The 25089-nt window shown below is 35.4% G+C and overlaps 1 protein-coding gene across 9 annotated transcripts in view; it reads right to left on the bottom strand.

Moving 5' to 3' along the window:
* The window catches only part of LRBA (LPS responsive beige-like anchor protein), a 772859-nt gene that overhangs the window by 30706 nt on the left and 717064 nt on the right, over positions 1-25089 (bottom strand). For 7 of the 9 annotated variants that reach the window (XM_027067081.2, XM_027067078.2, XM_027067090.2 and 4 more), the window contains 4 exons: positions 20045-20134; positions 15494-15686; positions 11022-11084; positions 5681-5836 (listed from right to left, as the gene is read on the bottom strand). In XM_027067081.2, coding sequence (XP_026922882.1) covers positions 5681-5836; positions 11022-11084; positions 15494-15686; positions 20045-20134 — 502 coding nt within the window. The remainder of the gene's footprint in view (positions 1-5680; positions 5837-11021; positions 11085-15493; positions 15687-20044; positions 20135-25089) is intronic. The other 2 variants (XM_027067096.2, XM_015081450.3) reach the window with 1 other exon arrangement.

Genomic DNA, 25089 nt, shown 5'->3' with positions numbered 1-25089 from the left:
GAAAATTCCTTGGGGGCTCATGATGAAATTCAGATAATGGCAGTTTATCTAACATTAATGACTGGGGGTGAAAAGGAGGAACTCTAACTAAACTTACTACAGATCTAGGGTTTCAGACACAGGATGACTTGTTCACTAACAGTGCCAGAAAAAAAAAGTAAAGTCCCCACTTTTAAAACCTTTGTTTAAAAATTAGGATGGTGTTTATAATTCATACATACTGTCTAAAGAATTAAATAGCTATAGAAGCCCTTCCACTCCATCCCTATGGTTTCTAGCTAAAATTTTCCTTTCAAAAGGTTTACAGAATGTACAGTTGAATGTCAGAGATTACCTGTCTCTAATATTCAGCGTAAGTTTTTTTATTTTTGAATAAATGTTTCAGTGGGGTCATATAAATATAATTCAAATATTCAAGAAGAAAGACCACTAAGCTGAAAAAAGATTAATATGCCTTAAAAAGTTTGTGTTTAATTTGTAACACATCATAACCTATTCAAAAGTTTGAGGTCTCAAGTATTGGCATCTAAGTATATTTAACTTTTCAAGATAATCATAAATATAACTAAAAAAGTACTTATGTTAACTTTTTTTAATTCTTCATTTTAATAGGTCTCTTACTTTTTTAAGGTTTTTAATGTTTATTTTGCTTTTGAGAGGTGGGGGGGGGGGGCGGTTGGAGGGGCAGAGAGAGAAAGACACAGAATCTGAAGCAGGCTCCAGGCTCTGAGCTGTCAGCACAGAGTCCAATGCAGGGCTTGAACTCACAAACCAGGAGATCAAGACCTGAGCCAGAGTCAGAGGCTTAACCAACTGAGCCACCCAGGCGCCCCAGTAAGTCTAATACCTGTTAAAAAGGCTGCAAATTTAAAAATAAAATGCTGAAACATAATTTATTTAACTCAGGTATAAGATCAAATACAGTGTTTTCACTCTTGCAGAGAGCCTACTACTAGTAACTTTAAATTCAGATTCATCTCAGGCTCAAATTGCACAATTAATAAAATGCATTTTTTCTCCTGTGAATAGTCTTTAGTTAAAGCTGGTGTTTTAACTGCTAAAGTTAAAAGTGTGTACTTCTGAATTTCTTCAACTTTTTAAATGGATATCAAAACATTTCATTTAAAAAATTAATTGTATCGACAAAGATCAAGAATTCAAGCCTTCTTAGAATAAAAAAAAATGGAAATGAAAAGAGCAAATTAAATATGAAAAGATATAATCATTTCCACATCATTTCCAATTTACATGAAGAACAAAGTGGAGAGGGTTAGTGGTAAACTGGGTGGTGTCAGAGTAAAGGCAGGCCTTACAAAGGGTAAGACAAAGTCAGCTGAATGCACTCTTAGTACTAACTGGAAAACCGAAGGCAATGTCAGTGAGTTGTAACCACTGAAAACAACTGAACATACTGTGTTGGTTATGTTTTTGGTAACAGGATGTACAGTTATTTCTGCCTCAGCCTACACCTAAATGTTGAGAACATGTAAACTACAGGAGTAATGTAAATAGATTATTTAGGGCAGGCCTATTTAAGATGTGATGGCCATCAATCCAGTGGGTTGTAGAAGTGAGGAGGAGTTACTACGATTAACAATCAATGGTACAAGAGGAACACAGCGCACGGGAAATCCAAGTGCTTCCAGGAGCCGTGCAAAAAAGCGGCTATTCTCCTGATAATTTACCTAATTTCCAACTCATGTGAGAACAAAGTGTAAAGATTTAGCTGGACAAGTGGGATAAATTAACTATAGTGGCAGAATCTTCCCAGATCCATTTGTTAATTCTAGGGTAAGTCATCACTCTGTATCTATAATGTCAGTGTTAGAAAAATGTATACTCTGTCACTATGGTTCTTTAATTAAAACTTCCTTGTGTTTTAATTTTGGCCCCCAAAGTTATCACAATTATTTTTTATTCAACCAATATTTACTGAGTGCTAAGCATTAGGCCTTCTTACATGTATATTGGTGGTAATTAGACATGATGCCTGCCCTTATAGTATTTAGTGTCTAGTGGGGCAGACAGACATTAAACACAAACATATGTAATTATGAATAGTGATAAGTATTATAAAAGAAAAAAACAAGATAGGATCAGTGAGAATAATAAGGTAGAATGAATTTAGATTGGGCATCAAGGAAGACTGAAATGAGGGAGTGATGTGACATTTACATATTTACATCTAAAGCCTTTCATATTTTAATACCAATTAATTTTATTTTCTACAATGTATACTCTGGACTCAACTCTGGAAAACATTATTTTTTTAAGTTTACTTTTTCCTGTTCTGGCAGCCTTCCTCAGCAATAGTTGTTATTGCTATGAGGTTGAGGTTCACTCCTCCTAAATAAATCACAGCATATAAATACCTGCTGCTCTTTTTGGTAAATTATTTTCTGATAATCTCATAAGTGTTCCTCAACCTTTATTTTTTGTTTCCTTTAATACCAGTCCACCTCTCCACACACTAATATCAAATATTACCACAAGCACTAGAATATCCTTTTTTTGACAGAACAAATTTTCTAGTTAATGTTTTATTTGACAGCTGTGCTACAAATAAAAAAAATTCAAGCTCAGGACTCTACACCACTGAATCTAAAATGTGGCCTGAAAATAATTCCCACTGCCGAGGGAAGGTTTTATTGTTGCCTCTGCTGTTCTGGTTGTGTCCCGAAAACATGATTTATGTTTAAAGAATTTCCCGTTACAACCAGTTTCTCTCCCCCACCCCACCCCACCCTGAATCTAATAACGGAAGAATTTTTTTTTTTGGCTGATGTGTGAAAATATAATTGAATTCAACACTTGTGATAGCTTTGCTATTATATATTATTGATCATATAATTTTCCCCTTGCTTTTCTGGTAAACCTAAAGGAGAAACTATTTAATATCCCTATTGTCATAAAACATATATTTACTCTAACTGAAGTTACTTTAAATAAAACTAGCATCAGAGTTTGTTTGTATAGGAGATATTAAGAAACGTACTAGGACTATCATTTCAGGATTTTTTCATAACTTTTCTAGCAAATGTAAATATTTTTATTGTACAAGCTAAGTAAGTACCACTAAAATGAAGCTTAGAATAAATCTACCACTTATGAAAATGTTTTACATACACACACACTCACATATCCAAAAAAAAAAAAAAACCCTGTAAAGTGGAAGGTTTTTGGAAAGAAGAGAAGGAATGTTATCTACTTTATCACGTCTAATGTAACATGGCAGACACAGAGGAACTTAGTGTGATACATTATAGCATTTTCCAAAATTAACCAATATTCATGGGTACGCCTATATGAGATAACATGGTGTAATGATAAAGAATGCTACATCTGAAGTCAGAAGAGCTGGCTCCAATACCAAGTTCAATTACCATTATCTATACAAATTTCAAAAAAGTTACTTAACCTTTCTAAACCTCAGTTTTCATCATCTGAAAAATAAGGATGAAGATACCTGTCTTGTCTCTCACAGGACTGTTATGAGGCTGACACAATATCATGTATATGAAAGAATTTTATAAATTCTAAAGAACTCTGTGTGAATGTAAGAGTTATTTTAAATATTAGTATTACATAAAAGTGATTATTACAAATTATATTACAAGTATTAATAGTCAATGCTTTTGAAAAGTGATATGAAAGGTTAGCAAATTCAAAAATACTCATGTCAAAACCAAAGACTGACATAATATATGATTCCACTTATATAACATTCTGGAAAATGCAAAATTACAGAGATAAAGAATAGATCAGTGGTGCAAAGCTGAGGCGGGGGAAGAGGCTGATGGCAAAGGGGGGGCACAGGGAATTTTGGGGGTGACAGAACTGCTCTACATCTTTATTATGGTGGTTATGTAATTCTATACACTGCTTAAACTTACAGAACTGTAACCCAAAAAGAATTCATTTTATGGTATGTAAATTATGAAATAATTTTTTAAATGTATAAAAAATGATATGCAATCTAAAAGAATGTTTAAGAAAATTTTGTGAGAGCATGTAACAATTTTAATCTGAAAGTTTATGCAAAAGGGGAGCACAATTTGAGGTCAATGATTCTAATAAGGTTGCCATTACCAAAACAGTGAAAGAAGAGGTTAAAATTTAAATTCCATTATTAAATCAGAGAAAAGTCACTGTAATAATAAATAATTTTAGGAACATATCAATTCCATTGCATTTTTTAAGAATTCTAGAGGGGTTTTAGGCTCAATAGTAATCAACCTTATAGACCTCAACATGCAGTAAGTGCCTAATTAAAGAAAAAGACTAGAGGGGCGCCTGGGTGGCTCAGTCGGTTAAGCGGCCGACTTCGGCTCAGGTCATGATCTTGCGGTCCGTGAGGGCTGTGAGTTCGAGCCCCATGTCGGGCTCTGTGCTGACAGCTCAGAGCCTGGAGCCTGTTTCAGATTCTGTGTCTCCCTCTCTCTGACCCTCCCCTGTTCATGCTCTGTCTCTCTCTGTCTCAAAAATAAATAAATGTTAAAAAAAAATTTAAAAAAAAAGACTAGAATAATGGTATTTTCTTTCTGGACCTACAGAACATAGGATACACATTTTAAGAAAACTATCATCAGTTCAATAAAAAAATAAGTAAGATCATGGCAAAAACAACTTGTAGGGTCTATTATATGAACAATATATATTCAACTATTTTTCCTCTACTTTCTCATAGCTATATTACAATACATTCATCAAAATGCATTAGGACAAAATTTTTGAATAACCAACAATTAGTTTTTCAATATATTATACTTACTAAAGCAGAAACTTGGATTCATACATTCTATAAAGATTATAAACAAGACTGAAAAATGATTTACTATAAAACATTTAATTAACTAGAAATTAAAAAGAATTTCCTATTCCCACATGTAAGTAAGATATTTGTACATCCTTGTTTTAGTTGAAATTTCTACTTCCACAGTATTATCAAATTCTGATATATTAATATCTAATTTTAATTCTTTCAAATATTCAACTACATATTTACTATAAATTGATTTCCTCCTATAACAGTTTCTAAAATATTTTAAAGAGACTTCTGAATTTCCTATATACAAAAATTTATAGATCTTCCGTAATAATGATGAGTTAAGCTTGGTTTGTCCCTTAGGAGATACATGCAAATGAATATATACAGTTAAACTTTTATATTTTAATAAGAGCCCCTGTCACACATGAAATCAGTAGTCAGCTAATGTCCTTCATGATGGTGTAGCTTTCAACAATGTTCTATGCAGAATTAAGTGGAGGCAAGATATCTACTACTAAGAAATACAATTAATGAGAAATTCCAGTAAGGAAAAAAAAAAGCCCTTTATATAATACAAAAGTGGGAAAATACACCTATAGGTATGTACACCTACCTGCTGTACGATTATGTTACTTACATGCCAGGATACGATTTCAAATGAATCATTCATTCGGTAGGCATGAGGCTTGGAAGACAGACTTACTAGAACAAACTGCCTCTTAAAAGCATGCTGAAGTTAACTTAATAGTGAACTGTATTATAGATTTTTACTTAAGAGGGGAAAACAGTGTCTCTTCCTTATGTTACACATTTTAGAATTCTGTAATTTGGGGAAGGAAGAAGATGAGAGAACATTCTAGCCTCTCAATGCTACTTGTAGCTAACTTTAGTTCACTGATGAAAATAAGTTACCTGTGTCTGTAGAGTAGACTCGGAAACTCTTATCCCAGAAGCCACAGATGAGAATATAGCGGTTGTCCGAAGTGATGACAAAGCACTGGGAATGGACTTGAATACTTTGGTCTAAAAGGTCAGTGATTTGCCTCCTGTGCATTCCTGTATTGCTGGCTGTGACAACAGAGGAAGAGACAAAAATCGTACTAAACCCACACATGTACAAAAATCCTAGGGTCTGTGATACTGGTGGTCGGGTTGAGGGAGAAGCATTCCAGGACAAGAATATTTGACCTTTAATTTAAAATGTTAAACATAAACATAACAATATTTGAAAAACAAAACAGGAAAATATATCCAGTTGTTGGAAGAATGTGGGTAGCTAAATTCAATGTCTCAAGAAGAAATTTTGCCTAGAGGGAAAAATAATAACATACTACAATTTCAAAATAGTATACAATTCTCAGAACATGCTTTCTAGCTCTTGGACAAGACCAAACTAGATTACAGTCTCCAGATTGCACCACAGTTAGGTTTGTGCTTCTGACAATCTCATTATGTCCATTGTCATGAGAATGGATTCATGTTGTGACAATCTATTACCTTTTAACTTTTTGTCACAAGAAAGCAATATTAGAATTTAAATGTCATATATTTGAAATATTGTAACATCTTGGAGTACTTTGGCTTTAACAGGTCTTTAATTTGACTAGATGTGAACTCCTTCTTCCCCTGTTTACAGCTGTACTTGCATGTAAGGAAAGGGTAGAATGACTATTTATTAAAGATACTTGTAATTGAAAAAGTCAAAGCACAGCACACTGCCACTTTCTTACTCCTTAAGTAAGCAATAAAACAAGACAGTCTGGCAGTGTGTTTTCAAAGTGCTACAGAGCACCTGATATGGGGTTTGTCACCAGGCAGAAGGTCAGACACAGAGCAACATCAAGCACATAGGAAGAGTAATAATCTTCTAGAAATATACTACCAAGCATGCCATTATCAGAAAAGGAATTTTCACTGAGATGCCTTTCTTTGCACCATGAGGCCAACCAAATAGAAAGCTTTGTTTCCAGTGACCTCAGGGTTATTTCACCACCAACCTTCCAATACAAATAATAGTTTTTATAGTAATAAAGAAATTTGATTGTACCAGAAATCATAACAAGATAAATTTCTGCATCTGATAATTACATTCTTTGCATCATAGTCTTCAGTTTGGGTTTTTTTTTTTTTGGGTGGGCAGGGGAAACCCCAACCTATAAGTGCATTGATAAAAATAAAAAATAGAAAAATATTCATTGCATGTAATAACTAAGTTAATGTGGCCAATCTAAGAGAAGGCTCAGAAAGTAATGCAGAAGAAAAAAAGTATTCAAAATACTTTCCAGTGCTGTATTAAGAACCACTGGGGATACAGAGAAATCAACTATTCCCTGCCCTCATGGCAAACATGACCTAGCAAACATATGCATAGACATAGTGGAATATTCTGCTAGTGTCTGTCTATACAACTTAACCAAGGGAGATTATTAGATAACTATTTGATAATAGGCTTCATATTACTTTTGGGGGATTAATGAACTAGAAAGTGACAGCAGCAGTAAAAAGGGCAGAATCCTATTTGGGGATCATTCTTTTGCCACCTCCTTCCCACACAAAGGGAAGCTGCTGGCAAATAAGAAAAGCTTTTATAAGTACCATAGTACATTACAGAGAGACAATAGTATCCCACTGCAGTGAAGCTGTATGGTACAACTTAGATTTTTTTATTCCAAGAAACCTAGCAATTAAAGACAAGGCACGTAATACTTTCTATACTGGTTACTACAGTACTTCATTCCACATGAAAACTGTAAAAATGTTTATTTGTTACCATTTATATGACTTTTGCTTCTAGGATATAAACTTTCACTGGTCTTTTTTTTGGGGGGGGGCATGATTTCTGGTGGGGGGGAGGATCTCACTTCACAGATTTGGGTATGTGCATAAATTTTAATTGAGAGACCACAAAGTACCCATGAGTACAGGCTGATGCCCCTTCAGCATTCAGATGAACTATTTTCCAAGTAAGTGCTTGCCTATAATTTAATATTGCGACATCCATCCATCCATCCATCCATCCATCCATCCATCCAATCTATTTAATCTATCTATCTCACAACTGCTTCCTTTATCTCATTGCCTCCCAAGATTCAGTACTGAAGGTGTTTTTATTTAATGAAGATTAGGTGTATTTGTCCAGATAGGCATTCTTCAAACTGGGGCATGCACACTCCTGGCAGGAGGGTGGTATAAGATTTCCCAAAGGATAAACAAGCACAGATGGTTTTAAGGGAATCAATTTCTAGTTCCTCAACTTTTATATGTTCTCTTCCCTGAAACAGCTTTGGCTGAGAACTCTCCTGTGAGTTTTCTTCTCTTATGACCCTTTCTGCATGCTCTTCTTCCACTAAATAAAACAAAGGCATATTTCTTTTCTATCCAGGATCTTACTATAATGCCTTATCTGGGTATGAAAATCTCTTGAGATGCAAATAAAGGGACAATTCAAAATACTGATGTGAGGCTGCAAAGTGGATGCCAAAGTATCAAATCATTCTGTAGGGCTGGTGGTTTCCAATTCATCGCTTTCAATAAAATGGAAGGAGGATCTAATCATGATGTCAATTGATAGATCGTTAAAAATAAATTTCCAATGATAGATTGTTAAAATGATCACTTAATGACAGACCATGAAAATAATTCTTAATAACAGATTACAATATAAATTTTGTGACATAACTCAGAGTTCAAAGATTTCAGAGACACTGTGAAAACAAAATTCTTTCCTTTCCCATCTATTTTCTCACGTAGGTAACGTTCCTCAGAGCTTCCATCTACTAAAAAAAAAAAAAATAGAAAAAAAAAGAGGATAGAACCATTGACAAATCCTGTCTCATTCAACAACAAATAATGTTCACTCAAATACATGAGCAAATGGGGAATGGAGGGGCAGGGGGAGAAGAAAGCCCCACCCATTTCATTAAAGATGTATTTCTAATAAGTGTTTCTTTTTTATGTTTAATAATGTTTATTAAAAACTATAATTTTAATAAGTGTGTATAATAATATTTGTAATGATAACTCAGTGTACATTATTTCTTACAAAACTGAGCCTTATGGTCATAGGAAATTTTAACAATTAACTTACATACATTTGTTTAATTTTCTATATATTTTTATTGCTGAAAAGTATTTGCAATAAAGTAACTTTTTGAAAAGTTAAAATTGTGTAGAAGAAGTGGAATTAAAATATAAATTTAAGATGAAAAAAGGATAATACAGTATTTTCAACTGTTAATAGCTTTTTTATGCATTTTTTAAAAACAGAAAATTTTGACTATTAATTCACTTTTATATTTAAATTCCATTGGATAGATTTAAAATTTTATATATTATATATAATACATAATATATATATTTACATATATACATAATGTATGTATACATAATACATAATACATAAATATATATACATATATTTGCAACTATCGAAATTTGTGCTGAAAACTTTCTACATGCTACTTTTAAAATATGTGGGAACTTTAAAACTTTAAAACATGCTACATTTAAAATACGTGGGAAGGTACATGGTTTTAAACAATTATTTTAGGGGATATAGGAGCACACCGTTAGATGACCAATGATCTATAGTAGAGAAGAAAACTATGGCCGGTGTCTGGTTTTATATATAAAGTTTTATTGGAACACAGAAATGCTCATTTGTTTATACATATTGTCTTTGGTGGTTTTTGTGCTATAACAGAACTAAGTAGTTGTCTATGAGACCTTATGGTCTACAAAGCCTGAAGTATTTACTATCCGGCCCTTTATCAAAAAAGTTTACCCATGCCTAATCTAAAGAATGACAGTTGCTGAACTCATTTAATTAGATTTGCCTATAGGATATTCACTGTCAAGTTTTAAGGCAAAGAATAATTCTATACTTAATAAAAAATGCTTGTAAAGGACTTATCAAATGGACTTTATTTTCCTGACTTTTAAAACTTTACCCAAGTGAACATTTTATTTTTTAATATATGGCAAATCCTATGTACTCAAAGCAAAAGATTATTTAGGAATCAGACTAGTATTTATCCTTCACATGGATAATTACTTCTTACATTTCCGCTTCTATGTGGGGAATGCCAAATGAATTAGTTTTGAGCTTAAGGTTAGTTTAGTTCATCTTGATAGCTCATTTGCAAGTGGTAGCCACGTAGCTCTCTACTGAAACAATAGTTTTAAAGACAAAAAAAAAGGTGACATACATATAGGCAAGAGCTTGGATTTTAAAAGAATAAATCAGCGTTTTCATCTGCTCTATGTGAAAACTTAAAAACTGTAACAAATTTATGTGCCAGGGAAACTTAACAAAATTATAAGCTAAACATCCACAATGGTAGCACACCCCTAATAACTAGGCAATTAAGTATTTTATTCTAAAAGTGATTGAAATAGCATCTTTAATAAGACATGTTAATAATGTTACTCTCAGTAAAGCCATGTATGAAATTCCCACCCATAAGAATGAAAAATGCTAAACTAGAGATTTTGCCTAACTGACTCAAAAGGCACAGAAGCAATTAAATATTCTAAGTCATCTGCTGCAGATGCTCATTTCATCCCAATGGCTCTTTCTGGTCTCCTCCCTTTTCTTTTTTCCCCCTTGAACAAATTTAACCTCCAATGGCAATTTATTGGGCTGTAGGACCATAGGAAAATGAATACAAATATCTTAACACTGCCATTGGCCGGGCAATATATTTCAACTTTGAAACTGCTCTGCAATTGCACATTAATCCCCTCACACTGAACAGAGGGTCCAGGAAGAAAGGATTGATCTCCTTTAATGATGAAACCCTGGCACTACAGTTTTATTTTTCACAACACAGTGCTGCTAAGAACCCCACTGTTATTATGAAAATTTCCCTAGCAAAGGAGCTCCATCACATTACCGGTGCACCAATTCATCATAACGTGCCTCGCTCCTGCTCATCAACAAGTCTGAGTGATGAAAAGATCCAATATTATCCTGACAGTACTTCATGCGCATTCTCAATCACACATTATTACAGCATCCATATTAATTTTCAGTGACACGCGTCCTAGGCCTGTTCAAATTAGGCAAACCAACGAGGGGGAGTTGATGAAATACCAGCATAGCCACAGCTCATTGCATTCCAATTTGCATGCAAATGGTTTATCAGGAAAATTCCATTCCCAGCAACCAGCAAGTGAAAAACAACTGTAATCTACACTTCAGGGCCACCATACAGAGCTTAATGAATCGCAAAGAGAGAAAGAAGTGACAGACCTATGAGAGGATCGATTTCCACTGGCAGCTGGTATGGCTGGTCTTGTACTGCACCTTGATGAGCTGGAATTCACAAAAGATTAAAAAAAAAAGCATTATTTTTCATATACTAACCTACATAAAAATGCATAAGTCAAATCTTATGTAGAACTGTTTCCAACCTCTAAATCTCTCATACACTTTTGTGAAATTTAAGGGAAAAAAATCCAGGTGCTTTCATGGCTAGCTTATTAAACATTTATTTTAGATTAGTGCTGTTCTGAACATGTGCCATCAGCAGTGGCTCCAGTCCTGGGCCATAAGCTATAGCAGATGCTTGACTGGCAACCTCTGATGCTGCAACAAAACAAAATTAAGTGGTAAAGCGCGCTGAAAACAAAATGTGACAACCATCTGCTGACTGTAGCAAATACTATTTTTTTGTTACTTCTTAAAAAGGCAGTTTTGAATGCTGCAGCACAAAGGATCCACAAAAACGTCAATTTATGATGGAGAAAGGGAAAGCTCTAAGTCAGGGAACATTTAATGTTTCATCCATCACTTAAAACCAATCAATTGAAAGTTTGAATAAAAATAAAGAAAGCTATCCACAGATAAATGTTTTAGTTAAATGCATTTGGCTGAAATACTTTCTTAAAGACTGGATTGAGGTTTTTAAGAAAAGTTTTATTAATATTTAATATTTCCATGGTTTCAGTTTAAAAATACTCTGAGAAACAAATGAATAACAAAAATCAATCCATGCTAAGAATAGTTTGTTCAATTCTCAAAATGGTTCTGAAGATTCCTGCATACTTATTTTGTAATTGAGAAGAGATTTTGTGGGCTGTTTCCCTGTGAAAGGTAGGACTTAAGGTAAAGAGGGAGTGTGCTAGGAAGCAGGAGCCGCTGCTGGCTATTTACAGAGACTTAGGCAAATAGCAACTTGAAACTGAAGGGTTTGGAAGAGATGATCTTTTCAGCTTTATAATTCTGATAGTTAAACCCTGGGCCCCTGTCCAAATTATTTTCCCCAAATGACTCAGTAATTCACTCGGGTCAGTATCTCCCTTTTATAGACTCATCAGCATTTAAACTACTGTTTAGTTGGTATTAGAACTTTGCTTAACACCATCATCACTTAGGAAATCTTTCTGACTGTCCTTGAGGGGCTGAAAAGAAAAATGGGGTACATTCCAATGAGTTCATCAGATTATTTTAAAACTTATTAAAACATCATTTCCCCTGTTAGCAAATACCAACTTTTCAAGGCGGTTTCGAAGATCATTAATACTGATAAAATATCTGGGTAAGTATAATATTAGCATTAAAAATAATTATATTTGAGTATGTATAAGAAATTAAGGTAGCTGAAGAAAGGAAGCTGTATAACTCAGTCTTTTTTAACTAAAGGTATCGTCTTTGCTGATTACTGGCTCTGCCAGCAAAGAGATCACAGGACACATATAGGGAATGTTCAGGGAAAATGCACCAGAGCCTCTGATTTACCCAACAGTGCCATTTACTTCCAGCGAGACCAGTGCTGATCAACACTAATACCTTGATCATTTTTCTCTACTTCTCTGAGAATCTGGGATCTCAGAAACATTAAAAGACACACTATCACTGAAAGAGGTTTAGGAGGTTAACTATCTTTGGTTGGGCCTCAAAGACAGTTGCCTGTGTGACCTTGGGCAAGTTTATATAGCCTCTGTGTTTCAGTTTCCTAATCTGTAAAATGGGTTAGACTGAACAATATGAAATTAATAACACCTGACATTTTGACTTGTAAAGATGGTGATTTCATGGGTCAACCTAAATGTGGAACCTACATCCCAAGGGATTGAGGGGATTCAGTGAGTTAATATGTGTAAAGAGATTAAAACAGTATCCAGAACCTAGAAAATGCTCTTTAAATGTTAGCAGCTATTCTTTCATTCCCCGCTCCCCCCCACCCCGCCCAGTTCCTGTAAGGCCCTATGAATGAGAAAGAAAAATAAAGATGATTGTTTTCTTTTTAAATGAGGACACAGACACTGCTGAAAGAAATGATAGGAGCTAGCTTTCTAGTGAACAAACTATGGAAATCATAGATTCTCAGAAAAAAACAAGAATCTAAATTTACAAATAACAGCATAACATGAATTTGATTTTCATTGAAGAAAAACTGTTAAGGATTTCTGACATTCTTCTGCCTGACATTTGTTTTAAATCAAGGTATATCAAGGCAAGGTAAAGGTAGAACAAGATAGAATGAAAAATCAGATTTATATAAACATACTTGGAATGAGACATAGATTTAATAAAATGGATGCTTAACATTTTTAGGTACAGGTGTAAGCTCCGAATTGGAGAACGTATTGTAGAAGGATAACTACCTGTGTATTCCCATATATATTTATCTGGTGAGGAGCTGCTGTGTCATAGTGTAAAGCCAGAGGGTGGGGACAAAACCCATTAGTGACACAAGATACAGACACAAAGGAGGCTCACTGGAGAGAATTACAGGCAAAGAATTGGCAAAACATATGCTGTCCCCCAAGCTCTTATCTTACAGAATGGTGAGCTTGGGATGGGAACAGTTGGGTGTACCCTAAGTGGCACTCCAGCAGAGAGATGCTGCCCCTAAATCAGTTTACATATCTATAGAAAAAGTGGAAGTAGGGAAAAGAACACCTGACAGCCAGCTACTAAGGCAAGCAAGCTTTCCAGTCCAGGAAATGGGCCTGCTCAAAATGGGAGTGCCAGGAGCTCGTCATCAGTGCTTTTGGAGTGTACCTAACAACCTGAGTTATCAGTTGGAGACCTAGTAGCCCTTTGGTTGAGCCAGTTCCTGCCGAGCTCATTCTTTGCGAGGCTCAAGTCAGCAGCAGAGAGCAGCCAGGGCTTTCCAGCAATTGAAAAGGTTTTTCTCCTCACATATGCTGTCACTCTGTTTAGACTGAACAAGTTCTCAGAGCTGCCACACACAGCCACTCAGGATAAGCATCCTTTGTGCTGGCCCTGACACCACACACACTGGTGCTTTTGCCAAGCTAAGAGTAACTGCACCCAGCGTAGGGAACCCTCTAGTGTGGTTGACAGAACCCACCACCAGCATGTTTTTCCTCTAACAAATGCTTTTGAGAGAACACAAAAATCACATTTGTTAAATTATAATCTTTAGTCCCAAAATAGAAGTATATCATCTACATACACATTTATCACTATAAGACAAGTTCACTTGAAGAAAAAGGAATAAAAGGACCTAATAATGGAGACAATTATATATACCTCGATTTTTACCTTCTCTACTTTTCCTGAAATCTATTCTCTAATCAAATACTGGCATTCATTTCCTTTCTAATAGCCAGGCAATGGCCATATTTAATAAATTCTGATACCAACCACAGATTCTTCATGATAAGTACCTTATTGAGCATAGTCAGTGCACCAAGTTTTTGTTTGAATGTCAATTCAATTCTGTTCCATTCTAAAAGCTTTTGCATTTAATTTGGCATGAGGCCCTGTTCAAGAATTTATATTTTTGCAACCAGCTCAGGTTTTATAATGAGCAGTACTTTATGCACACTTTACAGATTTAATGACAAGTTAACAGACTATTAAAATCTATCTTTTACATTTTCCCACCTAAAACAATGGCTTGGAAAAAAAGCCTATAATCGTCAGGACTTTAGAAGATTTTCCTTCTTAAAATTAGAATTTCTAACTAGTTGCCAAAAAGAACAGTGCTAAATCCAGATCCCAACATTCCTGTTCTAATGAGAGGTAATAAATCATAGAGGGGTGATCATAAAATTTGAGTCAGAAAACTTGGGTTCAAACATGGCTCTGCCACTGACTGGCCATATGTGATACTGAACAAGGCAAGCTCCCTGGGGCTCAGTATCTTCATTGGTAAAACATGGGACTGGATTAGATGTACTCTCAGGTCTCCTCAAACACTGGTTTATGTTTCTAAGGGTTATTTCAGTATCTTGCTGTTAGTTACCCCGACTATTCAACATATAATGGAAAAACAGAATGTACTTATGGGTTTGTAGTACTTTGGCTGTGTAACTTAAGTGTTCTTTTTTTCTGTCATCCATGATAAATAATATGATGTTATGCACAAAAAGGCACATAAACAGGCAATCAAAAGTGTTTATCGAGTAAACCCAATAAGTGGAAAAAAGGAGAACATCTGATAAATAAATATAAACTGCTTATGGACACAATATAGAATATCATTATATTAAGATATTAGAAATAATATTTACCTACAAGGAATAAAGACAAACCACCACATGCCAAAGAATAGGTGATGCTTTAACATTTGTATTATATACCGCAGAGAGGACTTCTTTAAGTCTTTCAAACTAGTAAATATTTTGATTCAGATTAATGCTGGGAAATTGAAAAGCTCAAATGTTGAGATATTTACGTGTATATTACAATATCTTTATACAGTGTGCAGCAGTTACAATGCATTATAATGATACTTCTTTACTTACCAGGAAGGTTGTGCCACTTGTTCACCGCAAATAGCCTGTTAGCAGTGACTGTGATCACAGCAGGAGTCGCCAGACCAGGCTGGGTGTTAGCTGCCACATGAGTGACAGGGGAGTTGGAGGGAAACTTTAGGACCATGATAACATCCTGCTGGGCTTGGTCTGTGAACATCAATGGACTCTGCAGGAGGAGATACTGTTGAGTGGGCATGACAAGACCCAAATATACAAGAAGGAAAAGACAAAGAAAGACAAGAAAGAGAGAGGGTGCAGGAAAAGAAGAGGAAAGACCATGTTAACACAGGTTGCAGCTGAGAGCATGGTGAGCAGAAAGGTTTATAGAAAGAGCAGTTAGGATTGGCTTGTGTTTCATGTATGTCATGAGTTGAATGTTTTAGTGACTGAAGTAGAATACCTTAACAGAAACCTTTTAAAAATCCATAAATTTTATTAGCTCCCTTCCCTACCCCACTCCCATGAAGAACTAAAGAAATGGTTTTATTTAGATTCTAAATAGGCAAAGTATTGGGGATTGCATTAAACCATTCCAATTGCTATAGTGTGTCAAGGAAAAAAAAAACCAAAAAAAAAACCAGAATGAGGATAGGTAACAGGTACAAAAGCAAGGCAAGGTAATTTCCAAAGATCGTCAAAGTTGTGTTGAGGTAGCATGAAGATTTTTGACAACTAAATAAAGAGATAATTAAAACATATATTTATAAACAACAATTATACACATATATGTATTATTACAGTAGAGAAATAACTTATGAATGTAATATACAAACTTAATTATAAAGGTGTTTCAAAGCAATGCATAATTAAATGCACTTGTAAAAACAATATATTTATATAGTGTACCCAGTCATAAACACTGCCCTATTATAATGGAAATGCTACTGTTTTCTATCACTAAGGATAAAGAGAAATAACTAGATCCCCCTCCTCTCCCTTGGTAAAAAAACAAAACAAAACAAAAAACAAAACAAACCTAAAGCTCAAGACTTCTGATTTCTCCTTTCCAAAGCAGCAAGTAATTGAAAATGTTAAACAAAAATCACTGTCTGTTCTAATAACTAGCAACAAAATAAATCTTGAAAACTACTAAGGATTTAGAACATTCCTACAACTCATATGTCATAATCCAAGACATATATAACAGCACTCTGATTTACTGGCTTTATTTATATGTTGTGGTGGTATGCTATCACACAGTAATTGCACTGTACATTTTCAGCAACCCTCTTCTACCATGTCTATTTTCTAATAGCTGATTAGTATCATTCACAATTGAAACACTTTGATGAAGTGCTTCTGGCTGCTTTCCTACTGCCATATTTCAAAACACCAGGTATATGTAAATGTGTAGGCACATATATTTAACACATATTTATTCAGAACTGCTAATAAAAAATTAAATACATTTGCATTTTTATTATCAGTCCTTTTAAAAAAGTTATTAAGAGTACTTAGAAAAACATATTGCACTAAGAATTCCTATTTGCACTCTTTGCATAAAGGTGTAAATAAAGGCAACTAATAAGCTACCCAGACACCCTTCTGAGCAAGTGGCTAAAAGCCAATCAATATTATGAGTTAATCCTCCCTGGATGCTCATTCAATTAAAGGTGTCAGTAATGCCTCATCTGATGTGGCCTCAATTAAATCCAACTATCTGATGGTGTGAAAACACAGGGGGATACAGCAACAGCAGCAAAACCAGACAAATAGGCAGCCTTCGTGTGCCTGCTAATTACTACACCTGGTGTATATTATGGCTCATGCACTTAACGCAGCACGAGGTGGCTTTAATTTCTGCTTTATTCATGTGTGTGTGTGTGTGCGCGCGCATGTGTGTGTGTGATGGGGTGCACTGACAGTTGATGGTGGGGGGATTCATCTGAATGGCAGTAAAAACAATAAACATTTGGGCCTCTAATTTTTAAAACCTGTATATCAATTAGTATTTTTTGTCATACAAAGAACCTTTTATATAGTTTTTAAGGAACTCTGTGAAATTGGGTAAAAATGAGAAACAATGAGCAACAACAAATACAATACCCTACAAGCTAGTTTTAAAGAAGTCTGGGAAAAGGAAATGAACATCATTTTGGAGTACCAAGCCTTATTTTTCAGTTATGTAGTTTTTTAAAAAAAATAATATTTACTAAAGTTAATTTATAAACTCTGAGAAAGTCAGGGTATAACATACAACATAAAGTCTCACTGAAAGGAAGTTGACAGTTATTTTTGAGCTTAACAGTTCATATTGTAAATACAATTAAACTGAAATTGAATAATTCCAATGTTTATGCCCTAAAAAAAACACAGAAAAATCTCTAATGTGTTGGGAGAGGGTCTTGTTTACATAGTGACTCTAGTGGGCCAACTTTTAGCCACATGGCAAGGACAAGCTACTTTCCACAGAAAGCCGCAGACATCATATCCCGAACTGTGCACTACATTCTTACAACAAGCTGTCCCTCCAGTCTGTTCTACATACTCCATATTGACTAGTGCTCCCAGTGCAGGCAAGGAGGAGGAAACTCTTGGGAGTTCCATCATATCCTTGGTTGGTTAAGTATGGAATAAGGAGGACTAGGAATAAGAGAAAGCACATTCCAGCATACTGGGTTAGTCTGCAGTGATGGCAACAGCTATAGGTGAGGACAGTTGGTAAAACAGGAATCAGAGAAACAATCCTTCATCTAATCAATCCCGGGAGCCTCCGGGAGTCAAGTTTGAGGCAGAAGTAGGAAACTGCTCGCCAAATTTCATTCAGATTTCCCAGATTAAGTATGCACTTGTTGACGACTCTGGTTTCTTTCCAACACACCTTTGTTTCCCACCCACAATGTGTAAGATGAAAAGCACAATTTGTACAAGTCTGGAAAGGAGTTCAGGGATTCAATTCAGAGGACACAGATAACAGCAAAGACTGTACCCGATCCTATATGAGCATGTGCCTTCCTACCCTAGAAAGCTGGTCTGCCGCAATGAATCCTTTTGCCATGTGAGAGAGGCTTGGAAGTAGGAGCTCCTTCCTTGCCCCAGGGACCAAATCTGTGCAGAGGCCCAGGTAGAAAGTCACTGGAGCAGTGGAGGTGTTTCCATTAGCCAGTATCATGATATCCCGAGTCTCACTGACAAGCTATTACTAAAACTAATTCTAAGCCACAAACATAAATCATTCTTACTATTTTTATGGCATTATTTTCCACTATTCTTGCTAAATGTTTGCTCTTTGTATAATCTTCTGCTTACTGGTTACCCCTTAAGTTCCCTTGAATCTGATTTCACCTATTTAAAAACAGGGGAAAACATGATGCAAATAATTTCCTTTTAATTTTTTTAAAGTTTATTTATTTTGAAAGAGAAATCAAGTGGGGTAGGGGCAGAGAGGAAGAGGAGACAGAATCCCAAGCAAACTCTATACTATAGGCACAGAGCCTGATGCAGGGCTCAAACTCATGAACTGCGAGATCATGACCTGAGCTGAAACCAAAAGTTGGAGGCCTAACCGACTGAGCCACCCAGGCACCCCATGATGCAAGTAATTTTTAAAATGCTTATAGTTTATTGTGATGGCCAATTCACACCTAGAGAAAGAAGGGGAGAAAGGTTTGGAAGGAGAAAGATGACAAAGAGGGTGAAAAGGAAAAATACACAAGGAAGATGGTGAGATGGAAAGAGAAAGAAAAAAAAAACAAACAGCCAGAAGTGAAAGGGCCTCATCTCTATCTCTTGCTCTCTTTGCTGCGACTGTCTCCTTCCGAGTATTGGTCAAAATTCTACCATCTCCAGCTCCTGATTCTGGGCTGGACCAATAAAGTGTGGTGTAAATGATGTGTGAGAGCAAGCTTCAAGAAGTCTTGCAGAAGTGTTCTCTTGGAACACTGTTCCTACTGTGGAAGTGGCTTGGGCTAACTTCCTTGATGATGAAAGACCACATGGAAACAGAGGTCTGGCCACCTCAGCCCACCCTGCAGCAGTGCATGAGGGAGCCAAGGTGAGAAAAGCAGAAGTGCCTGCCTAACCCTCAGAATCACGAGAAATATAAATCACAGCATTAAGCTTTGGGTGGTATGTATATCAAACCATCTTTTCTTCTCTCTGCAATCCATTATCCTTAGTAACAATATCCTATGTACTAGGATTAGTTCTAAAATTCCCAAACTGAAAAACATATTGGGATGTAAAGAACAAACACATTAGCAAAACTAATCTAGAAACTCATAGGATCAAATCAGAAAACTCATCAATCCTATGTCTGGAGCCATTATCCTGCAGTGAGGATATGTGACAATGGTAAGTTTTTTAATTCTTCAATGCAAAACATGAGCTGATGAGATAGGAGAGCACTGGAGCAATGTTTACGTTCCCAAAGACTCCAGAACAGCATGTACTAATATTTGCTGGTTGTTAGTAGGTTGACATCACATAAAAAGAACAGGCTCAGATGTGGTAGGGAATCTCAAGTACAACAAAACACTGTTATGAATGTCAAGTATGGTCTCAGAGGCAAGAAATGAAAAGAGTGTAAGCAGCACTTACCACTTGCATAGCAGAACCTCTGGGAGGATGGGGCTCTATGAGTAGTTGAGAAGGTGTCTGTCCAAAACTTCGGATTTGAGCTTCAACAGCCTGAAAACGGCACGGGCAAGTTTGAGGGTTAAGAGGTACTAATTATAGGCAGTAGAACCACAACTGTCACCTGAAAATGTCATTCCATACTTCTGGCTTGTTTCACATAGAAAATCAACTTTGTGTTTTCACAGTGGGTCTAGGCACCTGGCAAGGGCACTGAGGGTGAGGTCATCCTTTAGTACTATATAAGCTGTTCCTATAAAACCCCGTGAAACCTTCTCATCTTGCTCAGTGATATGAAACAGAAACCAGCTATTACAATCGGAAATTGTCCTTTTTGGCTTCATCTCTGTTTTCTTGCATTTTTTTCTCCTGCTTGCATCATCCCTGATGACTAAAGCTAATCTTTTACAGGTATAGAGAAAACCTATTGCTGCTTTGATTCTAGGCCCCATTTCATCGTGGGAAGTAGAAAGGAGGAAAAAAGAAACATAGCACCTGTGAAAATGGCTTGGTGCTATTATTTTTGCCATAGAAAGAGCATTATTGTTGACAGTCTCTTTGAACTTAGGTGGCTAAACAACAAAGTAAAAGCCATATGTTGCATCCAAGCATGAGACAGTTAAAACAGGGACTAACTAAACATAAGAAACATGTGCATGCTCTTTCTGAAAGATGTGTACATGCACCCTTTGCAAGGCAATCCCTTACCATGGATCTTCCTGTACACCTAGCACAGATGCTCACTTCCCAATCACCAACAACTCCTTCATCATGGGAAACTACTAAATGCCAGATGCTATCACTATCTCTAATTACTTTATTTGTTTACTTGTTTATGCCTGTCTCTTCCACTAAAATACAAGATCTATGAGAGCAAGGACCTGATCTATCTATCTACTTTACTGTTAGATCCCTAAATTGGGTGAATGATATACAGTACGTGTGAGGAGACAGAAGGAAGCAAATATACACAAAGACTCTCTCAACGCCATGACAGTATTCTGAAGTTCCAGGTTAAATGAATGAGGAAAACTTCTCAAATTCATAAGAGAATATATGTTCATCATGTTATTTTTTTAATCCTTAAGAAAATAGATCCTTAATTTTTATATGCTCTGTAGGACTACAGGCAATTAATATTTCATAAACAAGGAAATATAACCATTATCCAAGATTAATTTCCTTTTTTTATTCATTGAGGATACCACTCGTAGTCCTTTACAGTGAATCTTGTAGGAAACAATGACAGCAATTCATTCATTTATGCGTTCAATAATTGTTAACTATGCACATAGCAGTATTAGGTCTCAATGTTTCTGTCCTTGAATGCATTCCCAATATAGGAAGCAGGGCAAATACACTCAGAAGGTTATACAGTTGTTTCAATGAGTTCAAGGAGTGCTCTATCATTTGCTTAGGCAGAAGAGATTGGAAAACACCTTTGTGAAAGCTGAGTGGTATGGTGGAAGATGGGTTTTGAAGTTAAACAGACCATGTTCAAATCCTGAATGCATACCACTTATAAGCTCTGTGATCTAGGTAAGTTATTTAATAACCTAAGTTTCAATTTTCTCTCATATAAAATGTAGACAATAATAGTATCTACAACATGCTATATTAAGAATTAAATGATATTTACATAAAAACCATAGCAAAATGCTTGGTATAGATTAGACCCACAATATGCAGTCAACAAATATTCATTAAGGGCTGATAATACCAACAAATATTTATTTAGTACTTACTATTTACCAGGAATTTTTCTAAGTGGTTTACTATCTTTTATCAGCTAATCTTTAAACTATATGATGTGAGTCCTTTACTATACCCATCTTATCTATAAAGATAAAGAAAATAATGCACAAAGAACTTAAATATCTTGTCCAAGGTCATATAAATGGCAGACTCAAAATTTGCACCTAAGCAGCATGATTCTAAAGCTAATACTCTGGGCCATTAAGCTATCCTTTCTTCTTATCTTTTAGGTACTATACCAAGGTCTAGGGTACAAAAAGACTGAGCACCAAAAAGCAGGAGCCTACAATCTAATGAATGAATTAATAAGTTATCTCTATCATCATCATCATCATCACCACCATCATCATCACCATCATCATCACAAAGTATGTTCAGACACAGTTAGTAAAGTAGCACAGCTAGGCAAGTTTGGTTTTAATAGCAGGAGATAAGACTGTTGTTAGACTTTAGAAACAAGAAAAAGAGCCAATAGGGAGCAAGGAACAGAGACTAGGATCATTTCAGAACTTCTAAAATGTTTCTGATCAGTGAAATCAATTTATGATCAACATCAGGACAATCTTGAAGAAGAAAAAATATCACACCGTGGGAGAGCTTGAAGCCCAGAGGTAGTCACAAAGAAACAGGTGGGACTGCTATTTTATGATACACTGATTTATGGACAAATAGGAATGTGAGTTTTAAATTTCTTTTAAGAAGAGTTGGCAAAACCAGTGCCATTGCCCTTGACTGTTGCTTTTGGTGGTCCCTGCCCAAAGGCCCTCATGTCTTTTTTCCTATTTAAATAAAGTAGAGGGAGGAAGAGATAACTTCCATACTTGGCCTGTGGCATCAGATGGCTAAGAGTGCTAATCTGGACTTTGTCATTTATCTGCTGTGTGATTTAGCTTAATCTCTGTTCCTCATCTACAAAGTTGAGAACTAATAATACCCAGTTCACAGAATCATTTATAAAATTAAATAATTTTACAAAGTATTTAGTACAGTATTTTAGCACATACAAAGCACTAAATAAAATATTGCATTATCAGGTTTGGGGCTCAGTATGATCCCCATCTAACACAGCTAAAATAGCGAAGGAAAGGAAGAAATGTTTCAGGAGTGAATAAGGATAATGATGAACACATTATTTTAGGAAACTGGAGTATGGCTCAAGATTTCAAAATATACTTCAGTGCTAAGCACCCAGAGACAAAAAATATCTCTTTGAAGGTTCAGACACCAGTCCAAAACAAAAGGGATTATATATCTCAGTCTTTATGGAAGTCATTGTATTTGAAAAAAAGAGATAAGTATGTGAGCCAGGGACTAAGGAAAAATCAACAGGTCATAGAGTACAGGGACTTTGACCAATGAAAGAAAAAAGCCAGACTAATTCTTTTCTTTTGAACTTGCATATTTTCGAGAGTAGTAAAGAAATGAATGGAAATACAAGTTTCTGTCAGGAGAACTAGTTTGCCATGAGAAAATATATTTTATGTGACATGTGGAATCTAAAGAGATAGTGATAGCAATCTACTCATGTTGAGATATCCAATGAGCAAAAGAAAACCCAAGACTGGCTCTAAAATGAAAGATGAGTATTGATTTAATTATAATTCATAAAAGAGAAATGTAAGTCAGTGGTTTTACATCTTTCTCTCTCCCTGTATATATGTATTTTTAAGCAGCAGAAATGGCTTCCTTTTTCCAAATGCAATATAACATGAAACCCCAGTATGTTAAAAATATAGGTATAGGGCTATCTACTTTAAAGGTGGATAAAGCCATCCTTAATAAGCTTCCTTTGTAGCTCCTGAGACAATTCTGAGAAATCTTAGTGCTCTGCACACAGTATGAAACTCACTGGTTAAACTCCAGGAAGAAAATACATGAGATACAAAAGGACCTAGAGCTGGCCCTTGGTAAATACTCATATTTAGGGCATCATACAAAAAACTAATGAAGAAAACAGAAGAGGAAGATTTAGGAGTAGGGGAGCAGGATCGGGTGATACAGAAGCTGTAAGGTGAGAGTTCCAAACAGAATGATCAGTAACATTAACTACTACAGAGAAACTAAGAATAATGACATTATTGCATATTAATCTTAATTATAGATATAAGCTTAATGTAACTGATCTTGACAATACATATCTTGCTTTGTATTTTACATTGTTTTGAAATAAAAAGGATATGATGGTAAGGCAACTTTCAAAAATATCAATGTTCTTTTTTAACATTTTTTTTAAGTCTTAAAATTTTAGTAGAATTTGTGCATTCCTCTTTCAGGAAAAGGTTTTTTCAGGTCATGTATATAGTGGTCTGATTATTCTCTCAATGACAGAATAAAAACTGTGTTATCCCACACAAGTTAAATAATTATTTTCTTTCCAAGTCCTCCCAACATCTAAAAAGACTGCAGAATTCTTAGACACAAATATTTTAACTCTGGACTAACCTTTGAGTTCTTGGTGATAAATATACGATAGAAGGGCTTTTTCAAGTGTGAAAATTATGAAGTAAGATTGTAAGGTAATGATTATAACCTCAAAGTCCTTTTATTTCATTTTAAGTAGGCTCCATGCCCAACTTGGGGCTTGAATTCGGACCCTGAGATCAAGAGTAGCACATTTTATCAACTGAGCCAGCTAGCTGTCCCTGTAATCTCAAATTCTTGTAGTCACACTTTATATCATCAACTGACAGTTCTAGATTCTTTTCATTGTTTCTACAACTCACCTACCATTTGTCATTCACCCTGGTCTCTGTAGCAGTCTAAACTGTCAATCACACCCTAGTTTCTTGACATTGTCTCTTCTGTGGCCTTCATGGCTTTGCCCCAGGCTGGTTCTTTAACCTTCTTTATTCTCTGTCTTCTACTGATTTCTGTTCTTTCTCATCAATAAATGAACTAACTCATCCCTGCAAGTTCTCTGCTAGCACTCTGATATTATCAATCTACACTTTCTGCCCTGGAAATTTTTTCTGCTGTCATGACTACAAATATTTCTTCTATGAGCAAGATTTTCATATCTAAAACCAGAGGATTATTGATTTCTATGAAGTGCCCATTTACACTGCTGCCTAATGGCCATCTATGTATACTGTGTGTATGGTATGTATAAACACACCTAAAATTAACGTGTCTAAAATCTGGAAAAACTAATTTTATTCTAGGATTCTTTAGTCTAGGGTTAGCCTTCTTTTTTGATTTTTCTTTTATGCTCAGATTCTTACTTTAAAAATTTTATCTCCTCCTTTCATAGATAA

Source organism: Acinonyx jubatus, chromosome B1, assembly GCF_027475565.1.
Source record: "Acinonyx jubatus isolate Ajub_Pintada_27869175 chromosome B1, VMU_Ajub_asm_v1.0, whole genome shotgun sequence".
Classification (NCBI taxonomy): Eukaryota; Metazoa; Chordata; class Mammalia; order Carnivora; family Felidae; genus Acinonyx; species Acinonyx jubatus.
Note: the sequence above shows the minus strand (reverse complement) of the source record. Positions and strands in the feature narration are given on the sequence as shown.